Raw genomic sequence first — 18,957 nt, 5'->3', positions numbered from 1 at the left:
ACCTCTGGGCTCCGGTAGTGGTTTCTGATCCATGAACATGCTGAGGAGGCAAAAGGCCACTGAAGACCCTTTCTCTCACCTCCTAAGAGCACCGTCCCAGCCGTTTGTTTTTTTCCTAAACCAAGCCGTACCTGGCTTTATTAAAGATGCCTTTTCATGAGCAGCCGTGGCATTTCAGGCAGGACACGGGTGACCATGGGTAAAAGAACACAGCATCCAGCCTCTGTGGATGACCAGACACCAGGAGTCACCATGGCACCCAGCGAGGTCTTCCTCTATGGCTCTGACCTGAGACCCTGAGCGTGAGGGGGCCACACTCACATACCATGTTGTTTAGCAAGTTCTCACCAGACACCCCGTCTTTGAGGAAATGAAACGGAAATGGCAGAATTTTCCCTCTGAAGACCCACGGTCTGAAAACAGGAACCATGGCTCTTTTGAGTGACACCATCTCGATGTCATCACTGGAATTTCTGCCTCACATGTCTGCATCAAACCCCACCAATTTTGGGGGGGCCAGGTCCCCACATGCCCCTGGGCTTAAGGAGGTCAAGTCTGGGTTGATGGTGGGGCAGCAAGGAGAAGAGGACACGAGGACACAAGAACACATTTTCGTTTCCCCACAGTACTGGGCGTCTGTGCCTAAGGGGCCAATGTGCATTGGTGTCACTGAAACAAGAGGAATGCTCTCAAAAAAAAAAAAGTTTGGTCCATTTCAAGCCAGTTTCTGAAACATTCTATTAGTGACATTTACTTCTTCCTTGAAAAACAAAAATCTTCCTCAAAGAACACAAAAATTCTGCGTTGACTACATAGCTTTAAAAAGCAAAACAAAGTCTGCATTTTTATAAAATGTGAAAAAAAAATGTTATTCAAGCTGTGCGGTCACCCAGGCACACGGCCTCAAGGCGGCTCCCTGGTCCCCGGGCCGGCTCTGCTTGGGCCTGTTCTCCGCAGGGCTGGCCCTGTCTTTGCCAACCAGGTTCTCCCTTGTCCCTTTGGGTAGTTTTGGCCCCTTGTTGTCAGGGACCTTTTATTTATTGTGGTAAAATATTTATAACATAAAACTGGCCATTTAAATAATTTTTAAGTGCCCGACTCAGTGGCATTGGTTATATTGACACTATTGAGCAACCATCACCACTATGTATTTCTAAAACTTTTTCATCACCCCAAACAGAAACTGCAGCCATGAAGCAGTAACTTCCTGTTCCCTCCAGCCTACAGTCCCTCACAACCCCTCTTCTACTTTCTGTCTCTGCGAATGTGCTCCATTGAAGTGGAATCACGCGGTGTTTGTCCTCTGGGGTCTGGCTTCTTTCACTCAGCGTAGCGTTTTCAAAGTTGCAGGGGCCTTTCTGGCCTGGGCTCCGCTCTGGGGCGGCAGGTCTGCCTTCCTCCACCTTGGCCCTGTCACCACCTCCCCTTCAGCCTGTGTCTCGGGCGCGGTGGTGATGGTAGCGGGCAGGTTTCGGCTAGTCCAGGAGTCACTCCCCTTTCTCCTCGCGCCCCTCACATCCCAGCCCAGGAAGAGAACTAGGCACCATGGGGAACTCTGGGTCAAAGGCCTGGAGCCCTTGGAGGCAGGAGGAAGAGGAGGCCAGAGACTTTTTCCGGGGCAGAGGGTGAAGCAGGGTCAAGTGACTAAATGACTAAATGAGGCCTAGCAGGTGGCTCCAGGGTTTCGAGCTTGGTCATAGTGGGACACATCTGAAGGGGAAGCTGGGCCGGGGAGAGGGGTGATGGGCTCCCTTTTAATCATGCTCCCTGTCTTCCTTGACTTACTCCTGTGCCGCTTCTGTCTCTCCTACATGGCACCCACAGTGGCACCTTAGTTGCAGAACACAATAGCTGAGCAGTGTCCACTGCCGCAGTCTTTGCAGAAGATAGCTTGGCCAGAGATTTCGAGAGTTATCCGCTGTTTCTACTCTTCGATCCACAAATGATCAGAAATACGGACCAATATTCATCCACAAAGATGTCCCCTGCAGTGTTGTTTAGAATAGCCCCCAATAGGAAACAAGTTAAGTAGCCGATCCTAAGGGAATGACTCAAGTAAAATATGGTAAAATAGAACACGGCTATAAAAATTATATTTGCAAAGCAAAACAAGATTTTTGATGGTGGGGGAAATGCCTATGACAAACTGTTAAGCCAAAAAAAATATTTTTGAAGCAGACTATCATTCTCTGTGTGCGTTATGATATCAAGTGTGTAAAGAAGAGAAATCACAGGGAAAAAAATAAACAGAAGCATATGCCAAGCTGCTTGGTGCAATTATGAGCTTTTTTATTTTTCTTTGCATCTTTCCACACTTTGCAAATGCTCTACAAAAAGAACATGCGTTACTTTGATCTTCAGGATAACAAAGCAATAAACGGGAGGAACAATGCTCCTCTCCATGTGATTAAGGAGGAACCAGAATGTGTGTGTTTGTGGGGGGGTGTCCTGGAAGCCTGGCCCAGACCTGTGAGCCAGATGGCACCTGACGGTGTTTTGGGGGGATGCTGTGGGGGTGGGAGACGGGGTGGGGTGCTGGTGGCACGTGTGCACCAGGAAGAGAGCTGGCTTAGAAGGGGGTTGCAAACGTCGATGACTTCAAGGGCCTGGCACCGATCATAATGGAGTGAAAGTGTGCGGCACAATAGGGAGTGTGGGGACTAAGGCAAAACGGAGAGCTTGCGCCCTGTCTAGACGGAGTGGCTGCGCTCCGCTGCAGTGGTGGCTAGCCATGTGGAAATGTGGGCCCTGTGTGGCCAGACCTCCCATTTCTCAAAGAAGCCAAATATCCCTGATTTTTAAAATGTGAGCTCTCTTCTGAAACAGCGGCACCTAATTGAAAAATATTTTCAGCTCGACGCAGTCCACATCCCACGGGCCAGATGTGGGGGGCGAGCCTCCAGTTCGTGGCTTCTGGCCGGTTCCTTCCATCTCCTTGGGCTCTGTGCTGAGTTTTCCGTGCAGGTGACGGGCTGTGGTGGCCCGCCGCACAGGCTGAGGGGGGCTTCCTTTTTTTCTTTCTGCCAGAAAACGAGCCTGCCTCCCCTCTGGTCTCCGGGATCATCGACTACAACATGCCCCTCACCTCCACGTACCTGAAGCAGATGAAGCTGCGGGTGATGAACTCCCAGGAGCAGGTAAGGCGTCAGTCTCCCCTCACCCCACCCGGCGACGCCCCGACTTGCCTGGATGTAGCCGATGCTTTCCAAGACGTGGGCACCGCCTGTGTAAACACACAGGGAATCAAAGAGGCCCTTATCTGGTTATCTGGGCGGCGCGGTCCAGGCTGAGAGAGGAGGGAAGGAATGTGTTCCTAGGTAGAGGGTCTGAGCAGACAGCCCCGCCGGGTCTTCCCTGAAACCTAGGAAGCTCGTGCTTCGCACAGCGGTCCCCAGGGACAGGGGCACAGGAGGGGGTGGGTGGGAGCTGCAGACCTTGGCTCTTGGTTCTTCTCTCTCTGCTCTGCCCTTTGTCTGCTATGTCACTAGCCTCCTTTCCCCAGGGATGTCGGGGGCTGGCCTGTGGCGTATGGTCTCTGTCACTCTTGGGGCCCAGATGGGCCAGGAGGATGGGGCTTGGAGGGTGGCCCAGGTAAGATGAGGCTCTGGGGCCCCCTCGCTGTACAAGACCCCCCAGCTATGGGTTGCCAAGGGCTGTCAGGCGCCGTGGAAACATGCTATGAAAAGAAACAGCTCTCGCCTGCCTCCCCACACAGCCCACCTTCTAGCCCTTTGCAGAGCAGGTAGCCTGACTGTCTCTCAGAGGAGGACAGGGTGAGTGCCACGCGTCCCTCCGCCACTGCCTGAAACCAGGGTGATAATTTCTCCCTCCGCCTTCATGTTTCCTCACCTGCTGTGACATATGACCCTGCCGTATCTTTGAGGCCTGACTAGGGGAGCGGGTTCTTTCTCCCCACTTTGAAAGTCTGACTTTCAGGCTGTCCCGTGTACGGCTGCTCTCCTTCCAACCTGAGCACGGGTACACGATGGGGGCGATGGCCCCGCAGCCAGCTCTGCAGTGGGGCAGCAGGACGTGTTCACATGGCATCTGGGGCTCTGGTACCCAGTGTGAGCACTTGAGCTGTTGACTTGAACATACTGAGTCCTGCTCCTCTGATGCCCTCCCATCCCCCACACCACACCCAGCCCTACCGGTGGAATGGAGTAAGCTTTGCTCCGGGTGGCAGAGCTGTTTACGTCTCCGTGTCTCCCGCATCTTCTAACCTGAGACTGTCTATTCTGTGATGGTCGCATCCCTGAGAAACCTCACGTAATCAGGAATAATGTCAGCGGGGAAAATGGTGTTGGGGTTTCCGACTCGCGGTGGCACACCTGTTTTTGTGCAGGAATGTCAGCGATCTCCTCTGACTGCCTCTGGAGAGGAACTGGTGTCCTTTCTTTTCCAGTAAGCACCCACACTGTCACGGGCACCTGGCTTCTCACACATTCTTATCACCGTTCTCATCCATTGCTGTGAAGAGCAAAACACAGAGCCTTCCCAATAGCCTGAGAACAGCCCCGCTGTTCTTTCTTTCCTGCAAAATGGCACCAGCTCCAGATTATCGCCAGAACCAGCAGTGAACAGTGTAGCCCACGTTGTGTCTCTCAGTAACGGATCCTGTTACCGTTTGTTTGGTTAAACAAATTCTTACTGTCTGTGGGGGTTAAGACCAGTGGTTAGGGGCACTGGCAGGAATTCAGTCACTCAACACGTCTTTGTGAGGCCCAACTCCCTGAGCCAGGCTCCGGGGATGAGCAAAGGTGGCACCAGTCCTAGTTCTTCTCATGGTCTAGGAGGAGACAGACACTGAGAAAAGAATCACACACAAATGTCCAGCCCATAGCACGTAGTGATAAACAGCTGAGGGAAAGATTGATCAGCCATCATGGTGCAGCAGTTCCAGGTGCCACGCAGTTGGGGACACGGTGCTGTGAGGACTTAGGCATCACGGGTGAACCATAGCGGGGGTCAGGGGAGGTTTGCCTCAGAAAAGGATGCTTCAGCTGAGATCCAGTTCTCAAGGGAAGAGAGCTCCAGGCTGCTGGAACAGCTCGTGCAAAGGCCCTGTGGCTCAAGGGAGGATAAAGCCTGCAGGAATTTGAGAGGCTGGTGTGACTCACATAGAGGGTGTGAGGAGTTGTATTGCTGAAGACAAAGGGGAAAAGCACAGCATTCGGCACAGAAACGCTTGATTTGTGTCTGTGAATGAACCAAAGTTCATGAAATGAGATAGATAAATTGCCCTGGTGGGGTTTGGGCTACTCCCGAAGAAAGGGAGGGCTGTGGGAAAGCATTTGTCCCCAGGGTGCTCAGAGAGTCCAGCTGGGGCCCAGGCCGAGGCTGAGATTGGGGTGGCCTCTGCTTGCAGTAGAGCTGACTGTGTCTTCCTCGCCTTCATTCATGGTTTCCCAGGTGGGCCTCTGAAGGCAGCCGACTTTCTCCCGTGCGCTGCAGGGGATCAGAGGTGCCCACCCTCCTTGCACACACCTGGCAGGAGGAGCTGCACCCGCCTCATGCCCAGGGCCTTCCTTCTGTTGGTCTCCAGCACCCTTCGCCCAGCGAGGTGCTCTCAAGGCCCCAGCCTCTCAGGCAGCACTGTTGTCCCTGTGCTGTAGCCAGGCACACGGCGGAATGAGAAAGGCCCTTGCTCACCAGAGTATTTATCTGCAGCAGCAAGGAAGGGCCAAGGACTCAGAAGTCTTTGATTCTTCAGCTCGAGCTGGAACTAAAAATACATAGACTTGAAGTAGTGGCTTCTTTCCTGTGCAGCAATGTCGGAGCAGGGCTCCCCTCAGAGTGGGCAAACAGCCCCTCATCCAAACGCGGCCATGGGCCTGGCTCCACTGCTGTCAAATCCCACATCCCAAGTCAGGGCTCGGAACATGGTCCCATTCCTTGCAGCATCGCCCTGACCCCAAAATGCTGACAGAGGACACCTGTAGTGTTTGCAAATCACTCATGCAGACTACCTGGAAAATAACCCAATTCTAAGGTAATGAGAGCTGGGGGCCGGCCCCAGTGGCTTAGTGGTTAAGTTCGGCGCACTCCACTTCGACGACCCAGGTTCGGTTCCTGAGCATGGACCCACGCCACTCATCTATCAGTGGCCATGCTGTAATGGCAGCTCACATACAAAACAGAGGAAGATGGCATAGATGTTAGCTCAGGGCCAGTCTTCCTCAGCAAAAAATAAAAATAAAAATAAATTTAAAAAATAAAGTAATGAGGGGCTGGCCCCGTGGCCGAGTGGTTAAGTTCGCGCGCTCCGCTGCAGGCGGCCCAGTGTTTCGTTGGTTCGAATCCTGGGCGCGGACATGGCACTGCTCGTCAAACCACGCTGAGGCAGCGTCCCACATACCACAACTAGAAGGACCCACAACGAAGAATATACAACTATGTACCAGGGGGCTTTGGGGAGAAAAAGGAAAAAATAAAATCTTTAAAAAAAATAAAAAATAAATAAATAAAGTAATGAGAGCTGGGATAAATGATATTTTATTAATGCTGAACATAGCTCTACGTCTGAAAACTCTGGGTAAGAAAAATCCCAATCATTCATCTTTTTCCAGCATCAGGGATCCAGGAGACAGAGTAAGGCAAGTAGAACACTCGCCTTCACTTTGCTCTGAGCAGACAATAAACAGGTGGTGGAGTTTACCGTGAACTGGACAGAATCGCATTACTTGTTGTCCAGTTGTGCCAGGTTAATATGCCGGGAAATGGGTCCTCCTCTGTGGAGGGTATTAGGCAATGTGAAAATCCAGTAACAATATTCACACAAAGAAAAAAGATCCTTTTTGAGGTCTGATTCAATGCAGCAAATATTTATGGCGTCCTCAACATGCAAGACATTTGGGGGTCAGACTCCACTCTCCCAGGACCTCCGTCCTAAGGCACTAACCCCAGGAGCTGTCATCACGGCAGCCACAATAAACTGAAAATAGGAGAGTGTAGCCTGATAAAATCTTTTTTTCCCCCTTACTCAGGAAAACTCTCATAAAGATGTAAAACTGAAATCACATTTAGTTGTACTGCTGATGAATACATTTCCTTGTAGGGGGCAGGGTAGGAAGATCTCACGAGATGTGGCCTGTCTCGGAGAATGGCCTGTGGCATTCTCTGGTAAGATGAGTTCCCAGGAAAGGGCACAGGCTGCGCTCATGGGGCCCGAGGCGGCGAGCTAGCGCCATCCCCAGCTGCTGATCTTTCAAATCCCCTTTCAGGGCTGTGAGCAAGAAGCACCGGAGGAGAGCTGGGGTCTCTTCACACGGCCACACGTTTTGTTATCTGTCTCACTCAGATTTCTTTCATACTTTTTTTTGGTGAGGAAGATTGTCCCTGAGCTAACATCTCTGCCAATCTTCCTCTATTTTGTATGTGGGACACTGCCACAGCACAGCTTGATGAGCGGTGTGTAGGTCTGCGCCCGAGATCTGAACTGGTGAACCCTGGGCCAGCAAGGTGGAATGTGCGAACCTAACCACTCTGCCACCAGGCCAGCCCCTATACTTTTTTTTTTTAATTGCATGAGTAACACACAGCTTCAATAGCCAAAAAACAAAAGCATGTAGTAAAAGTCACCGTCATCCCACCACTCAGATCACTGGGAATATTTTGGTGTCTATTCTTCCAGACTGTTGAATGGAAAGGGGATTATCCCGTACACACCATTTTACAACCTGCTTTGTTTTGTTTTTCTGATGCTGGTTTTCCATATGATTCGGAGTCTCTTTGCCCTCTGGGCCATGATGTTTCCACCTACCAATGAGCTGGTTATATAATTTTCCTGTCCTTCACTCCCGCCTTCACCCACATCCATCCATCCAGCCAGCCAGCACCTGAGCCAGGTGCCAAGGAGACAGTGGTGAACAGGGCAAGCCTCTGCCCTGCCGGCTGTCACAGTTCGGTGAGAGACACCAAGAAAACCGAAGTCAGCCCTCTGGAGTGTGCAGGAAGAGCTCAGAGGAGGGGCAGAGGAGGGAAAAGAGAGCGAGCAGGGAGGGCGCTGTTTCAGGCGGGTGGGTTAGCCACTGGGCACCTGTTCTGTGTCTAGCACTTGACCCGCTCTGCCCCTCACCCCGACAAGTCTGCAGGGTCGCGTTATTATCCTCACTGTACAGATTCCATAGCTGAGGCTCCAAAAGGGTCAGCCCTTGCTCAAGGTCACACAACCACTGACGTGAATCAAAACTCACATCTCTTCCATCCCAGACCTGTGCACCTGCAGGGCCTCAAGCCCCGCTTCTCTCCACACGTAGGGATGAAGTGCGCTCAGTAGAGTCTGGAGCGGGTGTGCCGCCCACGGGGTTGGTGCAGGGAAAACGTCCTTGGCAGGGATGCTGGCCAAGCAGGCAGAGGGGCTGGGCCTGGGGGAGCTTGCCCCTGCCTTGTGAGCGCTCAGTCGTGTGCAGGGGTACATGTGTAATTTGAGATCCGCATTACAGGTGACGTTATCCCGGCCTTAGTGTTTGAACTAAGACCCCGGTTGTAGAAATGAGATCTGGGAGGAGAGACACAAATCATCCATGTTCCTTCCCCCAATGCACACTTTGATTTTATGGACGTGGAGACTGAGACCCCGGGCGGTGCGGCGACTTTCCCCAGGCAACCCCATGGCTCAGCTGTTTTGTTCCCACACCCCCACTCCGTGTTCTGTCCGGAGCGGAAGGCTGTCAGCACCTCCCTTGCCTCCCCTCTCTCCAGTTCCTGGAGCAGCGCTAATGTCCCACTAATGGTTTTAATGGTTCTTCCAGCCGCGTGTGAAGTGGTCGCTGCCCCCCTGTTTAAGGCCCAGTGATGGAGGCTCTTACTTGCCTCCATTAACCTCTGCCTCCCTCTCCTCCGCCGCCGCTCTCTCCTGGCCCAGAGTTTTCCCTGGGTCCTGGAGGGTGGGGGAGGGTGAGGCAGGACTCTCCCTCCCCCTGACACACGTGGGGCCTGCAGGGTCGGGAGCCCCTGCCCAGGGCCCCTGGGGTCTCTAGAGTATTGGCTTTCCTACTCCTTTCAGCGGGCTGGTGTGGAGCAGCACTGTTCTCAGGCGGAGTCCAGCCCACCCACCTAAGCCAAAGACCCTGGAGTCAGGTTGACAGTACCAGTTCTACCACCTACGAGCTGTGTGACTTTGGGCAAATCGCTTCACCCTTCTGTGCTTCTTTTTCCTCATTGGTTCCTTGAGAGTAATAGTAATACATGTATCTCATAGAGTTACTCCAAAAGTTAAATGACCCAAAGCCAGCTCTGTGCTAGCACAGCACTGGGCTCATTAGAAGCACGGAGGAATCTCAGTGACCGCTACTGCTATTGACAGTAATGTTATTATGCAACTTTTGTTTAATAGACACAGCGAATGACCTTGTACAAGAGACCAGGACCATAAAGATGAACAGGACAGTGCAGTCGCTCTCAGAGCTCGTCCGAGTAGAGGGGACAAGACAGCAGCCACAGGACTGTAACCCAGGACAGAAAACAGAAACAAGAAGGGCCAGGAACCTGCCAGGGGTTCAAGGGACACTCACTTATTTGAAAATGGGATCTGGGCAAGTCAAGAGGGCCTGGGTGAGGGCAACTGGGAGGTGACAGCTCAGGAGGAGGACCTGGGCCGGGGAAGGCCAGAGCCAGTTTGGGGAAGGAGGAGGAGGAGGAGGAGGAGGAGGGGGATGGTGGAGGAGGAAGGTGGAGGAGGAGGGGGATGGTGGAGAGGAGGAGGAGGAGGAGGAGGAGGAGGAGGATGGTGGAGGAGGAGGTGGAGGAGGAGACTCAGACATGGCCTTTCTTGGAAGCGAGGCCACGGGAGGCCTTTCCTCGGTCAGCACTGGGAGCTGGGCAAGGATCTAGGCAGGAAATGAGTGCCATCCGAGGGGGGGCTGTCTCAAGCTCCCGTTCCCCTGAGTAGAGAAGGAAACAAGCTGACTCTGAAAAGCCCTCCGCATTTACTTTTTTTTTAGTTGTGGTGAAATATATGTAATGTAAAATTTGCCATTTTCACCATTTTTTAAGGCGCACTGGTCCCCTTGCAGTTCTTAGAACACACCAGGTGCACTCGGGCCTCACAGCCTCTGCCTTGGCAGTTCCCTCTGCCTGGAATGCTGTTCCCTGCAGGTGTCCTCAGGGCTTGCTAATTCCCTTCATTCAGGTCTCTGCTCTAACGTCACCTCCGCTGCCCTGGGTGACCCTCCTAGCTAAAACAGCACCCCTCCTCCAATCTTTTTTTTTATTGTGGTAAAATATACAGAACATATTCACTATTTTAACCATTTTTAAGTGTGCAAGTCGGTGGCATTAAGTACATTCACAATGTTATGCAGCCATCACCACTATTTCCAAAAATTTCTGTCACCCTAAACAGAAACTCTGTAACCATTAGGCAGTAAGTCCCTACCTCCTCCCTCCCCCAGCCCCTGGTAACCACTGTTTTACTTTCTTGTCTCTATGAATTTGACTGTCTAGCTGCCTCATATAAGTGAAATCACGTAGTATTTGTCCTTTTGTATCTGACTTATTTTTCTTAGCATAACGTTTCCGGGCTTCATTCACATTGTAGCCTGTGTCAGAGCTTCATCCCTTTTTATGGCTGAACAATATTCTATTGCATGGGTAGACCGCGTTTTATCCATTCATCCGTTGATGGACATTTGGGTTGTTTCCACTTGTTGGCTAACCACATTCTCTTTTCTATCATTATCTCTTGGACCAGATTGTGGGACAGGGAGGGTTAAAGCAGGTTTCTGTTCTTTTTCTCCCTAAATCCTTACCCCTCCTTGTGGCTTTCTTCTCTCACAAACACTCTTGACCTCCCTCCTGCTCAGAAGGACGCCAACAAAATGGGCAGACGCAGAGAAGAAGCATAGTTAATGGGCTACGGTGAGAGACTGTCGGGGCTCTTACCTGCGGAGCACCCCTGTATGCTGACTCTGGTACCCAGGTTCCAGAGCTTGACAGCGGTGGTGACGTCCTCCTGCCCTTTCTTCAGACTCCTCTGCAGCCCAGGAGGGTGTGAGCTCGGGGGAGAAGCAGAGAATGGAAACCTTGCCGTGTCCCCCGCGGTGGCTCAGTCTGTGTAATCTTCAATGGTCTCTTAAGGAAGCAGAGGTTCTGATGCATTCCTTTAAAATTAAAGCATAATCTCCATAGAATAGAAATAGAATGCAGAACTTCTAAACCACTAGAGAATATAAAAGAAACAAAGAAAATTGATCAGTCCAGCCAGAGTAATTAAGTGAAGGAGTAAAAGAAGAAACAACCAAGAAGAGATAGAATAAATAGAAAACATAAGTCAGTTAACAAAAACAAGACAAACAGTAGTAAACCACAACAAATGTAAATGGGTTAAATTCCACTACAAAGAGTCAAAATGTTCAGATTTTTTTTTTAATGTCAAAATCCATTTGGTATTTATGAAAGACATTTTTTTTCTTAATGACACAAAAAGGAAAATGAGAACAAAAGAAAGAGGACAGTTCTATTAATGTCAAACTAGTAAATGTTCAAGGCAAAGCATTAAATAAGGCAAAGTGAGATTATTTATGTTGCTCAAAGCCACAATTTCCCAATAAGATTTCAGAGTCTCTTGACGTTGGATGTCTGCCCTTGGGGGATGTTTGAGGAGGTTGCTTGGTCCTGTTGAACATAAAGGCATCTTAGGCTTCACTGTGAGAGGCAGCATCTTTCTTTCACAGCCTTCAGCATCTTCCCCATCATCAGTCTCTTTGCCTTTTGCAATTTTTGCCAGGGTCTTGCTGTGGTCACTTCTCCAAACAGGTATCTTCAGACTTTGAGCATCTGTGTCTGCTCTCTAGAAATGTACATGGAGCAATACACAGAGTGGACCCTGTGGAATTTGTGAGAATGTGGGGCCTGCTCCCTTAGCCTCCTAGTCTCTCTTGTGCTCTCCCCACTGGGTCACCCACTGAGGTATACTGGGGCCATTTTCTCAGTCCCCAGGTAATTCTCATTACCTTCTTACCAGCTCCTGTCCTTCCTGGTCCACCGCTGGCCTCCTTCTCTTGCTCCATCTTTTGCCTCCCTCCTTTCAGACACCCTCAACAGGCGTCTGGGATGAGCCCACCTCTTACTTGTTTTGTAACTGAGCCAAGGGGGCCCAGCTTGCCTCTATGAGAGCCCAAGAAAGGCCTGAAAAGCCACTGGCCCCATTTTCATGATCTCAGAAGCTACAGCCCGATCCTTTTCCTGTCTCAGTAAATCCCTGGCACTGTGGAAGGCTTGTGCTGCGGCAAGAAAAACAAAAAGCAACTGAAATACTGACCTTGATCAAGGCTGCTGTTTGGATTTCTCCGGGCAAAGAATGATCCTTGCAGCACTTCTGCTGTGAGAAGATGTGCAAACGGGGTAGCTGCTCTCAGATTCTGCCCTGCGCCCCTCAGACCCTCCCCGTAACCCCAGGGCAGCTCACCCTCAGAAACAGCTTCCCAGGTGGCCCTTTAACTTTTTTGTTTTTTTTTTTTAAATTTGTAATCATTTTTATTTTTGTCAACAGAATACATATTTTAAAAATCCTACAGAAAAACAGCAGACCCTGTCCCAGCTTCCCTACTTTCCTCTTTCTTTCTTATCTTATAGCTGTTTTTTCTAGTATTTTATCTCCTGTTCTAAACAGCATGCTCGTACTGCTAGTTCTTGATTTTTGTTTTGGTTGTTGTTTAATTTCTTGCTGTAGGAGATGAGTATTTACACTCTTACACCCTCTCATAAACTCAGGTATTATTTCTCCTTCCTGCATCCGTCAATATGTGAATACCTCTCTGTTTAGATAAATCACCATCATTATTTATATTATGACTGTGTGTATATTATTCATAGCTGAGCTAGTTACCATACTGTGATTATATTTCCTTTCTTTTGATTCCCCAGAGTTGGCCGTTGCCTCTTTTTTTCCCCAACCTTAGCCCTCTATCTTTTGATCTTGCTTATTATGTGTACATTTTGTCATTTTTATCTTTATATACTCAAATTTATCCATTGTTTTCTTTAATGGCTTATGCATATGAGTCTTAAACAGGCTAACTCCCTTCTACCTCCGTGTTTACTTTTAGTACTTTCATGTTTTCATCTTCTTAATAGACTATTTTTGGAGCCGTTTTAGATTTACAGAAAATTTGAGAAGATAGTACAGAATTTCCACATTACCCACCCACACACACACAGTTTCCCCTACTATTAACATCTTACATCAGTACAATACATTTGTTACGATTAATGAACCAATATTGATACCTGGTTGTTAACTAAAGTCCGTAGTTTATTAGAGTTCCTTTGTTTTTTACCAAATGTCCTTTTTTGGTTCCACAGACCTATCTGGGATACAACACTACATTTAGAGGTCCTGTCTCCTCACGGCTATGACAATTTCTCAGACTTCCCTTATTTTTGATAACCTTGACAGTTTTGAAGAGTACTGGTCAGGTATTAGGCAGAATTTTGGAATTTGTCTAACGTTATTCTCTGTATAAATCTAGGGTCATGGGTTATTAGGAAGACCACAGACACAGAATGCCGCCTGTGTCACATCATATCAGCAGTACATACTGCCAACATGATTCGTGCCTGATGGTGTCGGCCCTGGTCACACCTACTGAGACGATGTTTGGCAGGTTTCTCCACTGTAGAGTTCCCTTTTCCCACCTCTCCGTACTGTACACTTTGGGAGGAAGTCACCCTGTGCAGCCCACAGCTAAGCAGAGGCAGGTCATGCTTCTTTCATTGAGGGCGAAGTATCTACAGACATGACTTGGAATTCTTGTGCATAAGAGATTCATCTCTCCTTCCTCATTTATGAATTTATTCAATCATTTATCTACATGGCTATTTATTTTATGCTTTAGGTTATAACCCGATACTACTTTATTTATTTTGGTGCTCAAACCGTTCCAGCGTTGGCCGCTGGGAGCTCTTTCACTTGCCTCCTGTGCTCTTTTGACCTACCCACATCGATGTTTTTTTTGGTTTGTTTTTTGTAGGATTTTGTTTTGTTTTAGTGTTTCTTTATTTTCTGGCACTACAATGTGCTCCAGGCTCATCTTGCATATTTTCTGCCCCAATCCTAGAATCAGCCATATCTCCAAGGAGCTCTGATTCCTTTTATTGGAGAATCATATTAAAAACCAAGATCTGGGTGCTGGGTGTGCTTATTGCTGGGGTGTCTTTTCTCTTGGACCCTCTCAGCTGACAGAGCAAAAAAAATACACATTTTCATTTTCCTATTTAATCTTTGATCCACTTGGAGCTTATCCTGGTGCATTCTGAGGTACCGATCCTGCTTTGCCCTTTTGTATCAGCGTCGTTTGTTAAGGAGTCTATTTTCTCCCCACTGATTTGAGGTGCCACCTTTATAATTTACTAAATTTCCATCTGAAACAGAATCTACTTCTGGTCAGTCCATCGGGCTCTTTGTCTATTCATGTATCAACACCACACTGTTTTAAGACTAATATGTCTAATATCTAGTAGGAATGGTTTCCGCATTGTTGTCCTTTTTTAAAGTTTTCCTGGCTTGAAAAAAGGTTATTTGGAGAAAAATTGTCCAATGCCTAAAATTTTTGCGTCCCCTTCTTGGTGGGGGAGAAATACCACAGAGGCACCGTTCATCTGAGCACGTGAGCGTTAAGCTAAGATACCTTCACCGCAGGCCTTTCTGCTCACTCAACAACGGGGTGCACTGTGAGCCAGGAGGATCCGGGCCCCAGTGTTAGAATCTGGGGGCTATGAGCGTTGACAGCTCAGCATTCCCATCCGCCGAAAGACCGTGTCATGCAAAATAGGGCGTTTCTAAACTTAAGAAGGAAAGTTTTCTTGGTGACCTCTTTTTTGAGAGGACAGAGAGGGGCGTGTACAGCCTGTTGTCAGACATCTTTGTCATGGGGCATTATTTTAGTGATCAATATGTAATATTGAACATCCTCAGGTGCTTTCTAGAAACTGGCTGCAGCTTCCAAACACTCAGAGAAAATGAGCACTTCCACTGTTTTGCTGGGGTGGCCTGGGTTCACAGAGGTCTGCATCTCCTCTTTCCTCCTGCTTCCCTGAAGCTGTGTGAGAAAGCAGCCGAAAACCACCAACATCCTGTCTGGAAAGCCAGTTTCCCGGTGGAGTTAGTAGACACCCCAGACAAAAGCAGCTTCTCGTCCCCGTCAGCTCCGACGGGCTCAGTCCCCTTCCAGGCGGCCGACATCCACCCCCACACATGGAGGACGCCGACGTGGCATTTCAACTTCATTATCTGGGGGAAAATGCATGCAGTGCCCATAATTTACTGGTGCAGGCGGGAGCTGCCTGGTGCCAGGAGCAGAATCCTGTGTGTGGGGCTGCCTCGGGATGTTTTATCTGTGTCAGGGGAAAACGCAGAGCAAGGTCAGGAGCCGCTACCTGGCCCTGAGTGAGGGAGGCAGCAGCTCTGTCTTCTTGGAGCTCTGGCTCTAACCCGCCCTGCACGCCCTCTGGGTAGCTGACTCCCAGCTCTGTCTCTAAGGACAGGAGCGATCCAACAAGAGAGGAGGTGTCTGCCCGGAAGGAGCCGCTCGAAACATGCAGATGGTCACTGAACTGACAGCCGACCTTGTGACCCCCTAACCCTGGGCCTGGCCTGACAGAGACCCAGAGGGGCCTTGTTGTCTGTGGCTAAGTCCTGTTGGTTTTTGTTTTTGTCGTTTGGGTTTTTTTTTTTTTTTTTTTAACAACTGAACACCTAACTCCAGTCTTCAGAGAGTCTCTTTCTTCTAGAGCAAGTGGGATGTGTTGGGCAGGGCACTTTCTCTAGCCTGCCCTGCTTTTTGTCATGTTTTTTAGCAGGCGAGACCCCTGGCGGCTTTGTGGAGCCTTCCACGTGAGGCCCTGAAATGCAGGCAGCTCGACCCCCGGGCTGCTGAGCATTTCTCGGTCACGGCTTTCACGCAGGTTCCTGACTCAGCCCGACTTTTGCCCGCCTGATGGCTCCTTCTCATGGGGGGTCCAGAAAGGTCCCAGCGCCCCAGCCAAGTGCTGCTCCAGGCCTGACCCCACGGGGTGGGTGGGTGGGCCGGGGCTTTGTAACCAGACCTGGAGGATGCAGGAGAGCGTCAGAGGCTCCGGCAGCTGATGTCTGCAGATCAATTAGAGATAATGGCTTTGGGTGGACTCGAAGGAGCATGGCCAAGATTTTTCCTGGTTATGATTGTATTTACCTCATTAACGGGCCTTTTTTTTTTTTTTGAGGGTGGGAGGACACAGTGCTGCGCTGTGGATTTGCGCCGGCTGCTTTGTTCTGCTCAGGGTGACCAGGTGTGGACCCCCGGGGGGCTGTAGCTCCCCACCCCCACTCAGACGGAGGAGACAGGGGCCCACAGCTTCAGCTTACAGCCCACCAGACCCCCGCCCTCCTTGCGACCCTGTGTTTTTTTAAAAAAATTTCTTCCTTCATTCATTCGAAAATCATCTAAGTTCCTGCTACGTCCAGGACACTGTTCTGAGCACGGATACAGCAGCGAATGAGACGGATAAGGACCCAGTCTTGGGGAGCTCACAGACTGTAGAGATGATAAACAAGTCAGTAGGAACAAAATACACAAAAGTGACAAGTTTGGGGCAGAGAATTAATAGGGTCAGCAGACAGACTGCACCACTGGGTCAGTAGGCCTCTCTGAAGAGGTGGCATCCACGCCCAGACCTGAGTGATAAGAAGTGGCCTGCCCTGTTGCCGAGAAGGGGGAAGGGCTTTCCAGGTGGAGGAGACAGTGAGTGCAAAGGCCCTGGAGTGGGAACAGCAAGGGGCCTAGGGCAGAGGGAGCAAGGGGGAGATGTGTTTTGGGTAAGCTCCAACAGGCTGCAGAGGACGGCTCTCTCGGGGCCCGCTGGCTAGGCGTGGAGTTTGTTATGTGCCATGTGAAGCCTTGTGGCGCATCTTTCTCTGCCAGGGGAGGACAGGGGCTTACCTGGGGTGATGGCAAGTGGAAACGAGCACCCAGGAGAGGGCCCAGTGCCTCTGGCTCTAGGTATGGCCCTGCCCCTAACCAGCTGTCTGACTTTCACTTCTCTGTGCTGCAGCTTCCCTGTTCCTGGAGCAGCAGGTTTGGGCCAGACTTTGGGGCTTTTCTAAGTTTGCTTTTTGACAGAGGAACCCCTTTCTTCAAGGAAACGCTTCTAGGGAGGAAGTCTAGCGTGTCAAGGGTCAGCCATAGGCAGGAATGTCGCTGGCAAAGCTGGGAAAGGGGCCCAGGGCTCTGCCCACCTGCCCCCAGGCAGCCCCTCCACCCTTCTGCAGTACCCCAGAACAGGGCCTAGCTGGCCCGGAGCTTAGGGCTCGGTGCAGAAGACAGTGGGGGAGAGGGGCTCAGCCCAGCACAGCCACAGGCAGCCTGGCCTCAGCTGGGCTCTCCTCTTCCCCTGCAGCTTTCTCCTTGGTGGAAATGAGTAACAGAGCCCCTGCCTTGCCAGCCCCATCATTGTTTTAAGGCGTGGATGTTTGGAATGGCTTCAAGTGCCTTGAGAAAAAATAGGATAGAAACAGAAGCCACTCTTTAACTGGAACAGCATTGTGGCGCAGGAAGTGCCCGGTCTCACCTGAGCATTAGCCTTGACACCTTTCCCTCCTGGAGATTCCACAGGGAAGGGAAGTAAATGCTTGTCTTCCTCCAAGCACCACAGTGCGCACAACAGGTGCCCAGACACTGCCGCTCTCTCCGTCTCTTTGAGGAGCTGACACTCTAGAGAAAAAGACGCGTGGGAGTGGACTCCTTGCTGTCTTGTCCATGCACAGAGAGGAGCCCTGTAAATCAGCCAGGGCTGCTTTTGACTGCAAGAACCCAGCTAACTGTATAGCAGAATGTGGAGTCTTTTACTCCTGAAACAAGGAGAGTGGAGGAGCCACTGTTGGTGCCAGTGTCTGCAGTGTTGGGTTGGTGTCTCTGTGATGCTGTTGACCTTTTCCTCATGGCTGCAAGTTGGCTGCTATTGCTCCAACCACCTTGTCCACATTTCAAGGCAAGAAGAAGACAGGACAGGGTGGTATAAACTTAGTCTAGCAAAGCAAAAGCTTAATTAAAAATTTACTGAAAGACTTTTCTTGACATCTCATTGAACAGGGTCAGCTGGCCACCCCCAGCTGCAAAGGAAGCTGGGAAAGAAAGAATTTCATTTTCCCACGCTCTGTAGTTGAGAAAAGGAAGGGAGGAATGTTGAGTTTGAATATTAGGTAAGCCAGTCCACAGTATGTGCCATGGCCCTGGGCGCCATCAGCTGAGCTTGACAATGCCTTTGGGTGTTAAGATGCCAAAGGCTTGGGCAGGAGAAAAGAATAATAAGGGAAGGAAACAGAGGGGAAGGGAGGAGGAAGGAGAAGAGAGGAGGGAGAGGCATGGAGGAGAGCAGGAACAATTGTTGAGGGCCTTCTGTGTGCGGGGTCCCTTACAGACAACATGGGGAAACTGAGGCTGTTTCAGAGAACTGAAGCAACTTATCCAAAGTCATGGAGTTAGTGACAGGAAGAGCCCTGTTCCCTCCAACATTCAGGCTGTCATTCCCCAAGGGCAGGGGAGGGAGAAGGGAAAGGAAAAAGAAAGTGGTAGTGGGGGTAGGGACGGACGGGCCAAGGCCCCCAGCGGCACCCCGCCATCAGCTTCAGGGGGTCGGCCCGGGTCTGCTTATCTCATCACCACGGTCCCTGCGCCTGGCTCAGCCCCAGCACCTAGGAGGGGCTCAGTGAGTGTTGTGGACTGATGTCTGCACCGTTAACCACTGATTCTTCCCCCATCATCGTCAGGACCGTGACTGAGTTTGGGCAGGTGCACTGAGCAGGGCGCCATCCAGCCCCTGCAGGCATCGCTGCACTTAGGCCTCAGGCAGCCTGCTGATCAGAAGCATGTGTGTGTCGTTGTTCCCCGCTTTAGAGACGGAAACCAAGCTTGGAGAGCCTGAGGTCACAGCGACAGCGAGGAAGGGCCTGAATCCAGACAAAACACGTCCCAGTCCCCC

The 18,957-nt window shown here is 50.5% G+C and overlaps 1 protein-coding gene across 4 annotated transcripts in view; it reads left to right on the top strand.

The window, feature by feature from the left end:
- NOL4L (nucleolar protein 4 like) overlaps nucleotides 1-18,957 on the top strand; it is a 125,158-nt gene that overhangs the window by 60,260 nt on the left and 45,941 nt on the right. For all 4 annotated transcript variants that reach the window (XM_023626315.2, XM_070248034.1, XM_023626316.2 and 1 more), the window contains exon 4: nucleotides 3,028-3,137. In XM_023626315.2, the coding sequence (XP_023482083.1) occupies nucleotides 3,028-3,137 (110 nt within the window). The remainder of the gene's footprint in view (nucleotides 1-3,027; nucleotides 3,138-18,957) is intronic.

The sequence above is a fragment of the Equus caballus genome, chromosome 22, assembly GCF_041296265.1.
Source record: "Equus caballus isolate H_3958 breed thoroughbred chromosome 22, TB-T2T, whole genome shotgun sequence".
NCBI classification, from domain to species: Eukaryota; Metazoa; Chordata; class Mammalia; order Perissodactyla; family Equidae; genus Equus; species Equus caballus.
The sequence above is the reverse complement of the archived record's forward strand: the minus strand, read 5'-3'. Positions and strand labels throughout refer to the sequence as shown.